The sequence below is a fragment of the Lygodium microphyllum genome, chromosome 19 (assembly GCF_053477565.2).
Source record: "Lygodium microphyllum isolate KBCC chromosome 19, Lygodium_microphyllum_v1.1.10, whole genome shotgun sequence".
Classification (NCBI taxonomy): Eukaryota; Viridiplantae; Streptophyta; class Polypodiopsida; order Schizaeales; family Lygodiaceae; genus Lygodium; species Lygodium microphyllum.
In genome coordinates, this window is record NC_141153.1 from 4121286 (window position 1) to 4133554 (window position 12269).

At 39.3% G+C, this 12269-nt stretch overlaps 1 protein-coding gene across 2 annotated transcripts in view; it reads left to right on the forward strand.

The window, feature by feature from the left end:
- EMB2771 (E3 ubiquitin ligase) overlaps positions 1 to 11508 on the forward strand; it is a 185362-nt gene extending 173854 nt beyond the window's left edge. For both annotated transcript variants that reach the window (XM_087700995.1, XM_087700996.1), the window contains 4 exons: positions 7698 to 7828; positions 8017 to 8101; positions 8195 to 8305; positions 10892 to 11508. In XM_087700995.1, coding sequence (XP_087557121.1) covers positions 7698 to 7828; positions 8017 to 8101; positions 8195 to 8305; positions 10892 to 11335 — 771 coding nt within the window. In that variant the 3' untranslated portion in view covers positions 11336 to 11508. The remainder of the gene's footprint in view (positions 1 to 7697; positions 7829 to 8016; positions 8102 to 8194; positions 8306 to 10891) is intronic.
- Positions 11509 to 12269: the final 761 nt, after the last annotated feature.

A 12269-nucleotide genomic window follows, 5' to 3' on the forward strand; every position in this document is an offset into this window, starting at 1 on the left:
GATCGTCGTTATCCCCGCTCCATTCCCAAGCCAGCAGATATGCCGTCTACCTGCAAATCTGGTCCGCCGAACTCTTTTGCCGTGTTGGCTGATTTCTTGGATGAGGGAGTCTTGGATATTCTCGCGGACAAGGTCAAAGCAAGGCAAGCCGTGCCTCGTACCTGATTTTCTTTTACAAAAACCATGAAAGTAGCCACTTGGAATATGCGAGGAATCTGTTCTCGCCATAAGCAACATGCCATGTGGATTGTATTGCATGAGAATCAGTGGGATGTCTTGTGTGCTGTTGAACACAAGAGTCACGGTGAAGCTGGAAAAGTTGTAGACTGTCATGGCTTTCGTCTGTTCTATGCAGGGACACATGCCATGCGTTATTCTGGTGTGCTCATGATTGTACACGAAAAATATCAACCTCTTCTTATTAAAAATGATGTGCATGGGCGCTTTGTGGTGATTGAAATTTTACTAGATGGAGAAATCTTATGGTTACTTGGTATCTATGCACCGAATGATCCTTTATCGTGCCCGGAGCTTTGGCATACTTTGCAGACTTCTTTGTCACTTGGCAGACGGGGCCTCTTCATGGGCGATTTCAATATGTGTGTTGATTCTTCGCACTCCACCTCGGAGCATTCGGTGATGGACGCGCCGGAAAGCCGTAGGTGGCATGAGTTGGCTCTTGTTGTTCTTAAGCAAGATCTCTGGTCCTGGCTGAACCCCTCTTCTACAGGGTTTACTTTCCATTCCGCTCAGTATGCAACAACTTGGTCGCGGCTGGACCGCATATACATCATGCAGAACGATGTTTTCCAACATAAATTAGGGTTTTGACAGCCACCTTGGGAACTATCCAATAAAAGAAGGCACTGTACATTGAAATCAGCACCTGAAATTTGTGGAATGGACAAGGATTTTAGATGCTAATCCATCCATGGTGAATTGGAGCAGCATTTGGCCAATTGGTGGTTCCATTTGTGCAAGTCTTGGGTGAAAATGAAGGGGCAACTAGCCCAAGTTTCTTATTGATTGTATATACAGCAAGGGGCTTTTGGATCAGCAAAGGACATTGTGGAATCTCAACTTGTACATAGAGCATTAGCAATCATTTATGCTCAATTATTATTTCTTGTAATTAAGTGCTTGATTAGGTTTTACCACCCTATTCGAAGAGAAAGATTGGTTGTGAACCACTAACATGTACAATGGATCTAGGGACATTATCACAAATGGGAGCTCATTGCTAGTATCATACATTGGTTCATTTGGATTATGTGGTGCGTTTAGATTATAGCACTTTAGGATGTATTCATAGGCGAGACTACCAATGATTTTAATAGAGATCATCCACTCTCTCTACAAGAGATAGGAGAGCATACCGGGCAGCTGTGAGAGGATGAGGAAGAGGAGAGATCTTCTTGTGGATGTGGGAGTCAGTCACTTTTCTTTGTAGTGCCCCTTAGTTGGATGAGTATTATAGCCCAACGGATTGGTTGTTCACACAATCTTTGTAGTAGTAATGCATTTAGCTACTCTTTATTGAGTTCTTTGTACTTCATTTTTTGCCTCAAGGATTTTCCTTCAAAATATTATTGATATATTTTTTTTTCTTTGAAAAAAAGTTAAACTAATAACTACAATACTACGTGTGGCTACACAATCTCCATGGATACATCATCGTGACATCTAGAGTTTGTATGGCCCAAGCATGCTACAACCATATCATGGTCATGATGATCATCATCATTGATTTCAATGCTGCCAAGCTAGTTCATAATGCCAAGATATTACTTGTTCTCCTCTAAACATCATGCAATTTCCATGTGAGTTGTAGCTTTTGAGCCCTAGTGCTCGTCTCAAACAATCTGGCTACTACATACCATACATCTTTTGCAATAGTCTTGTCTTGTATGTGGCCCAATATGTTGTCCTTAGCAGTGATGAACTGATGGGTCTTTTTCACCCATGCTTTCATTGTTGTATTGTCTCCTATTGGCCTAGCCTCTCTGCCATCTACTACATCCTACAAGTCCTTACCAATGAGACAATTCTTGATGCAAAACTTCTATGCAGCATATTTATCATTGCCAAGCATTTCACCTATTTACACACACACACACACTCTCTCTCTCTCTCTCTCTCTCTCTCTCTCTCTCCACTTATGCCACTTTGGTTGGAAGCATGTGAGGGCATGGAACATCTTGAGAGTCTAGAAGAACTGTTTGCTTGAGAGCCGTTGCTAGGCCTGAAGTGAATAAACATGATGTAGTCAGTATGTTTCAAGTCATGTTGTGCTTCAACAAGCATAACCTTGGTTTCCACCATAGGAAGCAGCAAATGTCTTCTACATCTTCAATCTCTTTGGATGTGATACCATTCAACACTTTCATCCTTTTGTATGATATAAACATTTGATGTGACATAGAACATCATCTCTCATTTATATGTGAACTATATCCCATATCTTTCCATCCATTGTAAAGAGGTGTTGAAGGCCATTACCTTGGTTTTCCCAAGATTCATAGTAAGATCCCCTACATTCATAAAAAGTCTATAGAGCATGGAAGTGGCCTCATAGCCTCTCTAGTGTGACTATGAATCTCTGTGTTCACAAAATATATGTAGATCATGGAAGTAGCCTTATAGCTTCTCTTGTTTGTCAGATGTAAGAACAAGGTTACCAATACATATCAATGCAAACAACATTTGTGCTAGTGTGCACCTTGCCCTCCAAGTCTATCTATCCATAGAATTTGATACCCCCTCAATATACATGCCATGGAGGGTGAGTGGTAAAGAGGACAAAGAGAGTAGAAATAGAACCGAATCAAGGCAGCCCACTCCGCCCCCAATGCAAACTGTCAACCTGAGTCAAGGTAGCCCGACCCAATGCAAACTTTCAGCCCAGTATCACTGGTACTAAAGGCCTTCCCATCAACAGCTTTGAACTGGGCGAGCCTTCTTATAGAAATGAAGAGCTTGTAATGAGTGCCTTTCTTATGCATCATGGCATGAGAGGTTAGCCCCCATTCTTAAGTAGATTTCATCCTTAGTGGACAAAATGGTCATCATGATAATCATGGGCAGCATGGCCAAAATGGGCATCATGGGTATAATAGGCAGCATGGCTTGAATGGGCAACAAGGTGCTTATGATCAGGAGATCCGGAACAAGATAATCCTCACCAAATACAATGGGCAATCATTGTTCCCATCGGATCTAGAAGAGTGGAGAGCCAAGTTGGAATCTTATTTTTGCCTCTACCCCAAGACGAATGAGCAAAAGATTTATTTTACAACTCTCCATAGTGAGGGTTTTGGGCATACTTGGTAGCACTATGTTAAGTCTGAAAATCAACCTATCCATGGGTGGGAGGACTTCAAAGCACACATGGTATAATTACTTGTCTCTCAGGTTGAGATAGAGTGGCTAGCGAAGAGGTGCTACCAACTAGACCAATGTAGCTTATCTGTGAGAGAATATACAAACCAATTTCTGAATTTGACGATGTATGTGGAAAGTGTTAGTAGTGATGATGCTAAGTTGCATAAATATATATATGGGTTGGAGCCCAATTTGTCCATATATATAATGGCTCAAAAGCCCACTACACTTTCCCAAGCAATAGAGGTGGCCAAACAATATGCTTGAAAGTACAAGAATGATGTTGGATTTCGGCTAAACTTTAGGGCAGCAAGCAACACAAAACAAGCTGAAAATAGACAGAGAAATGCATTAGTCGAAGGTAGCTAAGGGGGACCAAAAATTCATTCCAGTTTGACCTTTTCAATGAGCGTAAAGAGAAAGGCTTGTGTTTTTGATGTGGGGAAAAGTATACCATTCATCATGCATCTAAATGTGCTTACAAGAGAACTAAACTCAATAATATGTATGTCTTGGAGGATGTGCAAGAAGATGAGGATCCCAATGCTATGATACATGCTCGTCATGAGGATTATGATGAAGACATAGGCCAAGAACAGTTCTATGATCCTTGAGATGATTTTCCCTTTGATCCAAGTGGATATTAGTCTAATAACTTGGGCGGGACTGATTCTACTATACCCCCATGTGTTGCCATTCCATTTGCTCTATCTCTATGGATGCATGGACAGGCTTTAGGAGTCCAAGTACGCTGTGTATACAAGGGAGTATAAACAGAAAACATGTTTTTATTCTAGTGGATAGTGGTAGCACTCACAATTTTGTAAACAAATGAGCTATGGATCGGTGAAGATGCTTTTCCACTAAATTACAGCAGCCCATTAAGGTAGGAGTGGCAAACGATGATGAGAAAATTTGCATATTTAATCAGCATACAAATATGCTCTAAGGTACCCCTATACTTGGCTGACAATTATGTATCAGTGGTAGACTTGATCCATTGATGTTATTTTGGGTTATGATTGGCAAAAACACTTGGGCAAAATCGTTGTGGATTTATCTCAGATTCATATGGAGTTTGTTATGTATGGACAGCTCATACGCTTAGAGGGGGGTCGGAATAATGTAGATTTTTAGCTTATTACAACACAGCAACTTAAAAAGGAATTCAAGAGACACCCACAAATGTTTGTATTGCATTGAAACAAAGAAATCATAGATCAATCCACAACTTTGTCTAAAAATGCGACATTAAAAATACTTTTGAAAGAGTACAAGGATTTGTTTCAAATGCATACAACCCTCCTACCTAAAAGATAGGTGGTTCACCCCATTGATTTGGAGCCCCAATCAAAGCTAGTGAATAAGCCACCTTACATACTCTCTAAATGTAGACATGAAGAAGTTGCTAAGCAAGTAAAGGAAGTGATAGAGATAGGGTTTATTGAGCTGAGTTTTTCTCCTTATTCATCATCGGTCTTGTTGGTCAAGAAGAAAGATGGGTTTTTCAGAATGTGTATTGATTACCGTGACCTTAACAAGATCATGCTTAAAAACTGGTACCCCATTCTCAGGATTGATAACTTGCTTGATGAGCTGAAATGGGCAAAGTACTTTACCAAGATAGATTTGTGGTCTAGCTACCATTAGATATGCAGAAGAGAGCTATGAGATAAAGATAGCATTGTGGACTGATTAGGGGCTCTATCATTTCTTTATAATGCCATTTGGGTTGACAAACGCCCTTGCCACTTTTCAAAGCCTCATGAACAAGATCTTACATCCCTTTCTTTTTCAATTTGAATAGACAAAAGAAAGAGGCTTCCTTTTGGGATACTCTAGTTGATTCCAACATCGACCAATTTAAAGAATTTCTTACTATAGCCCCTATACCTATTTGCCAAGACTTATCAAAAGAATTCGCCATTCAGTGTGATGCTAGTGGAAAGGGTATAGGTGTTGTTTTGTTGCTAGAGCATGGTGTCATTGCATTTGAAAGTTGCAAACTTGATGCAAGAGAGAAGCAAATGGATGTTTATGACCAAAAAATATTGGTCATCCTTCATGCTATCAAGAAGTGGAACCACTCTCTCTATGGCAGTTGGTTTAGACTGAAAAGTGACCATCAAGTGCTGAAGTACTTTCTAATGCAGTCAAATTTAACTCCTAAGCAATGAAGGTGGGTGGCAACCATACGGAATTATGATTTTGAGATCACTCATACTAGGGAAAATGATAATGCTGTGGTTGATTTACTCTCTTGTTTGTGGGTCTGCAAAGTATCATCTATTATTGAGCTTCATGTCTTTGTTTTGTTCTAGATCATAATCCCTAATGAAGAATATGGCACGAATTTATCAATCAAGGAAAAATAGTGACTTTCTACTTAGCCTTTTTTTGGATGCTAAACATAGTGTTTGTGGGTCTACAAAGTATCATCTATTATTGAGCTTAATGATGACTTGCAATCATATTTTTCAGAAGTTATAGCAAGGTATTATGGAAGGGAACTCTCAATATCAACTCAAAACTGGCCTTATATGGTCACATGGCAATATTGCTATTTCTCATACCTCTTCCTTTATACAAAAGATAAAGGAAGAAATGCATTCTTTGCCTATTGCTGGTCACCTAGGTGTTTTTAAGACCTATGGTAGAAATTCAAAGAGTTTCCGTTGGAAGGGCCTATGAAAGGATGTCAAGGAATTGGCATCTAGATGTGTGCCACGCCAACAAAACAAGGATATCACTCTTAAGCCAGAGGGTTTGTTGCAGTAAATGGGCACACATTATGATGGATTTCATCACTGGCTTGCCCATGACCAAGAAAGTTTGGAATAGCATCTATGTGGTAGTGGATCAGCTCATCAACACAGTCCACTTTATCCCCACCAAGGCACAATATGGAGCATTTTAAGTAGCCAGTGAATTTATGGAGCATGTCTTTAAGTTGCATGGGCTGCACTCATCACATATAAGATTCTGTGTTTTTTTTTCTTGTTTTTTTGTTTTTGACTAGATTAAAGTTCTTGTTTGTGGTCTTGGGCTTTTTGCCTTTGTTTCTTTTTTTGTGTAGATCATCGACGTGAATGGCTTCATTCAACACATTAATCTATATCGGAGAGATTAAGGCTCGAGTTTCCTACCATGGTTTTGTAAATTTTTCCTCTTGGATACCCTTGATGAAAGGTTTTGCTACATCCTTGGCAATTGGTTATTTTGCAAACTCGGAACTACAACTAGGATTTGCTTGAAAGGTTACTTACTTTTAAAATGTACTCCCGTATGCTTTCCTCCTCTTGTTGCTTAGTGTCCATCAATTTGAGGATGAGGTTATCAGCTTTTGCAAAGCATATTATAAAGAGATCCTTGAGTAAAGTATATGAGGCCTCCTTTGTAGAATCGAGTCTAGTAAACCTGGTCATCCCTTTTCACATAGGCACAGTCCGAACGCTTGTGCTTGCTTAGCATCAAGTGTAAGTTTGTTTGCCTCATAAACTTGGTCGAATTATTCCACCAAATTGTAGGGGTCATCCATTGAGCCTGTCCTCTTCTTTTCCCTTATAAATCTGGCATAGACCATCTTGTTAAAGCTTGGATACATATGAGAACTCCCACCACATGTATGAAAAGAGAGACAGAAATGGGAATATGAACCAATATAAATCAAGAATGGATAAAACAGTCATTGCACTGTGTGGTTTGCATAATTTCAGACGTACACATGTTTCCTTTATTCTTTGAAGCTTGGCACTCCATGTCCAAACGTTAACAGTATAACAGAACAGTAGTGTAATTTTAATCTGCACATCCTTTCACTTTTCCCTTTGGAAATAAAAGTACACTTAAAGCAGTAGGTTGCAAATTAATACACTTTGACTAGTTAGTAATGTGCGTCAAGCAGAGTTTCAAAGATAATAGGATCTTAAATATCTTTTAATCTCATAATGCAAGCATCACATACGAAAGGGTTCATACTATATCATACTTTAGGTACTGTACCTTACGCATTAGTACCATAAGGTACCAGCTTAATGGATACTTTCCCACCCAAACTGGCACTTTGAGATGAGCTAAATGTTCCTTACACTAGTATGATTCTTCTGTGGGATTAGGTTATTTGAGATTCAAACAATTTTGGTACCTTATTTTGTCAAAAGGAATTAGGTTTTAAGTTGCTTTCAGGATAAAGTAACGTATTTTTATCTTAGTGTACCTTTAAAAGTCTTAAGGTACCATTTAGTACTGTATTTTATGATACCATACCATATCATTCTTTTCGTACTTGAGAACCATGTCTAATTTTCTTCAAACAGACCTTGAAAGAGGATAGACCAGCTGCAATAAATCATGGAGAGAGGAAAGTCGACATGATAGTCAGCACATTTTCTGCAGACCCAAGCCTTTTGGCTTTTGCTCATATATTCCGAATTTCTCATGATAGCAAGTAAGTCATGAAACAATCAATCAAAGGTTTTTGGTTGTTTATGGTAACACTTTGGATAGTGGCTTCTAGTTAATGCTTTCAAAGTGATTGCTAGAGCATGATGTATTTCAACAGCAGTTCAGCACATAAAGTATGCCTGTGTAAAAGAAACTGATTTTGACTTTCAATTTCCTGGCAACCTTTTGTAGTCATATATTAGGAAGTGAATTTGAAGAGTTCTGTATGCAAGCTTTATTGGAATGCATAAGCTCAGATAAACCTGCCCTTCTCCAGGTACATTCTTTGATATTTCAGACTGCTTTATATGCTTAATAATTTATACACTTGACTGTCATCCTGAGTGTGGAAATAAAATTCTGTATGTAGGCTTATCTTTCACTTTATGATCTGGTGGAATCCCTTACTGAGGTTGCAAGAGGATGTACAGGAACATTGAGTACCCTGTGCAGCAGATCCTTATCTTTATGCAGTCTAAAGGTAACATATATATCACCCTGGAAATCTAGCTGCGAGCTTTTATTATCTGCCATATGCTCTATAAGACTGTCACCATTCCAATGTTCTCCACTTTTTGTTCCTCCAAGTAAAATTTTTTCTATAAATAACACCTCAGCAGGCCTTGTAATAGGCATCCCCTTTATTGTATATTTTTTGTTTGGGAATTCCCTTGCATGCTATTTCTGTACTTTGCCTAGTCCCAAGGGGATTTATAATAGAATGAGTTTTTTCGCTTTATAAAAAAGTTTGCATTTAAAGGACGAATTCATGCTGGCTGCCCACTGCTATCCTTTGGAGATGTGCATTCTTGCTTATGGTGATCCAACATAGGGCATTAGGATACAACATTGAGATTCACATTCTCAGAATAGCCAACCTATACTTTGTAACCCCGTATTTTATCAGGTATTGCAATTACCATTGTCTTCATGAAGTGCCGCTAGTTGTTGGACTCTAGAAGCCTCCTTAAGACGGCTCTACTAGCATGTTCAGAATGCAAACATCCCCCACATCATGCGGCTGTTTGAGTTTGCAGATAGACCTACAGAAGTGAACTTCCAGAGCATAGCTAAGAGGCTGTAGCCAGGAGAGCTTGTGCTGTCTAGAGGATTACGTGGCCAGTGTGTAGGCAACACCAGAGGATCTGGAGATTAGGTAAAATAGCACAATGCTCACTTCACATAGCATGATACATGGAGGATGGCCAGGAAACAAATAAACGACACCCCCACCCCAAACCCCCCCCGCCCCCCCCCCCCCCCCCCCCCCCCCCCCCCCCCCCGCCAAAAAAAAAAAAAAAAAAAACATGCCTAGAGGCATGTTGTCTGAGGAGTCTCCAGTTTGGTAGAGAAACTAATGAAAATAAAACCTTGGAATGGTTTGATTGATGTTGCAAGCGAAACTGATGGAAATAACACCTTTTAACTTTCCGCTTTTGTCAGCCCCGTTCTTGAGGACTGCCCCAACTATTCTCAGCTACTATCCACCTCGCTCTGTAACTAGGTAGGAGTGGGGGCACAAGACAGGCTGGCAATGAAAGAATGGTGTGCAGGAGTCCCTAGTGATGAAATGAATTTGTATCCAAAAAAAAAGACTATTTCTTGTCCATGGAAATCGGACCATAGACTGTCTTCCAACCTCCAAGCGTTATGTTTACTGTCATAATTCCAAGTCTCTCTCTTTTTTCGTGAAGGTAATTGAATTTAAGTAAATATTTTACATCAGACCATCAGGTCGGCTTAGAACTCTCTCTCCGAAAAATATATCAAGCCTCTCTCTCTCTCTCTCTCTCTCTCTCTCTCTCTCTCACAAGCCTCTCTTTTTTTGTTTGGGTAATGGGCAATTATATTAGTAATCACATGAAAAGTACAAGAGTCACGGCAATTGAACAGAAGAGAGAGAACCAAATCTGAGAGAATGAAACAATATTTTCATATGCGACTGCGCTAGAGTAGGATATTTCTTGTGGAAGTCCCAATCTGATTGACGGAGGGGAAGGTCCCATTACAACCCTCCAAATGTCAAAAATCATGGACTAGATCTTCTTGGCCATTGGGCAGGAGATGAATCTATGATAGGAAGATTCCTGCTAGCAGTACATAAGGAGTTACCATTCGAAATACAGCACCTGGAGAGGTTGGAGGCAAGGGGCAGGCCACCTGTCAGCATTCTTCAAAGGAAGAATTTGCATTTGAATGGGATCTTATTAAGCCATCCTTCCATAACAGTTGATTCATAGCAGCAAAGAAATGTGATTCTTTGGGTTCGAATCTTTTGAAACGTTTCTAAAAGTAAGAAACATTTCTACGAGTAAAAACATGGCGTTTCTATGACAAAGAAACAGTGAAGCCCAACTTCAGTAAAATGTCTTGTGATGCTATGGGACCTTCATTGGGATCCTCTTTCCCCCCCCCTTCTTTGATGCTCCTCCCATCACTCTTGCCTCTTTGTCATGTGCGGACAGCAGCGTCTTCTCAGTCCACCAAAGTTGATTTTGGATGAGAGACCTACTTTTTGGGGCATTTGTTTAGCTATTAGACTGTCACCATAGTATCAATTCATGTCTCAAAAGTGTATTATAGTACTCATTATGTATGATCTATCATGATTCATTTTGAAATTTGACATTTTGTCATTTGGTTTTGGAACGAGAATCATAATGTTGTAGCTTGACTTATTCCACATGCAGATGGACTATGTAGCATGTTTATTTCAATTTTATAATGTGTGATATCCATGAATCATAATGTCTGAGATTTGAATGATGACATAGCTTGTTACTCTTTGAAAATCAAAATGGAGCACTTATGCGTGCATACCTTAAGACTTCATGATGAGTTCTCATCCACGAGACCTGCAAGATCTACTCTACCTGTGAAATCTCATGCCGGAATTTTGAAAATCTTTCAATCTCTGATAGATCTTCAAAATCTACTTGGCCCTAAGTTCGATCAAGTTGAGACATATTAGTAAACTGCGTTTGGCATAAAGCCATTGATTTACTATTGCAAACAATGTCTGTATGACAAACACACTGACAATTTTCAATGGCTTCTTTCTGTGCAGCTGGCCCTGGTGTATAGCAATACAGCTATGCAGTTGCAGGGAGCACCAATAGTGCAACAGACATTTCTTGCAGCACTTGCAAGGCGTGTGAATGACATTCTTAAACCCCACCTAGTTCTGCCAGGCTCCTCTCATAACACAAATACTACCACTTTTCTTGTTAATGATCTTCAAACGTATTTTAAGACATTCCAAAACAATCATGTCAATGACAAGCGGACAGCATTAGATCATCCTCTTCTACTAGCCTGCTATCTGAAGTGGTACAATATTCCATGCCCAACATCCATAGCACAGCTCTTACATCAACAGCCAAGCATCCCTTCGATTTCGACCACACAATCTTTCAGTAATCTACCAGTTCTGGCTCTTATACTGCCACAGGCTAGTGCGAGAACTCTTATACAAATAAGCGAATCAATGCATTGTTGGTTAGGATGCTAACCTTTGTTAATGGTGAGGCATATCTTTGAGGTTTGAAATGCATTAAATGAATTGGCAGATTTCATGATGTCTTAAATATAACTGACCCGATCTTCCAATTGTTTACGAATAGTTCTGGATAGAGTACATTGGTTATGATGTGCGCTTAGTCTCTTTCAAAAAGTTATTAACTACATGTTGCTATTATAAAATCACACAGGTTGCTGAAATGGTGGTTTGCAATTATGGTTCATATTCTTTACATTAAAAGAAGGCTTAATAGACAGTTCGAAAACTTGTCCTATATCTGCATTTTAGATCAGCTGTGCTTTCACGAGAGTAATGAATTGCTCCATCCTCTTGAAGTAATTGTGCCTTCCTATCCCTACACAATGGGAAGAATACAATCAATCACAAAAAGTATATTCTACCTTGATCTTAGTAATGGAATCAAGGTTTTGGGTCTAGCAGGCATCTAGGCTCAAGCTTTGGAAAGGCAATATTGGTATAAGATTAGTTTGGGAGCTCTTATGATAGACAGGGAAAGAAGTTCCCAAAAGCAAGGAAATGAAGGCTTAGTTTAAAATTGAGGTGCAATTGAAAAACTATAAAACATACTTTTCTCCATGAAGTAATTATGTAGTGGGGATCTTTACCATATTAAGATTGTACGTGTTTATAATGTGGCTTTCAAATATTTTTAGTACAAATTTCATCCTTTTCTAAGTCCTACAATGAAAGTTATGGCCTTGTTAAGGTTTTAACTTCTATACGATTGCTTGAACCCTAACATGTGTAAATGGCTTATTTCGATCAATTTGATGAAACCATTTGCATTCCATAGGATTCATGTAAAGGTTGCAATCCTAACAAGGCCATAACATTCATTCCAAAGCTACAAATGCGGCGACTTTTTGGCATCTATGGTCTTAAAGTGATCAAAATTAACACAAAA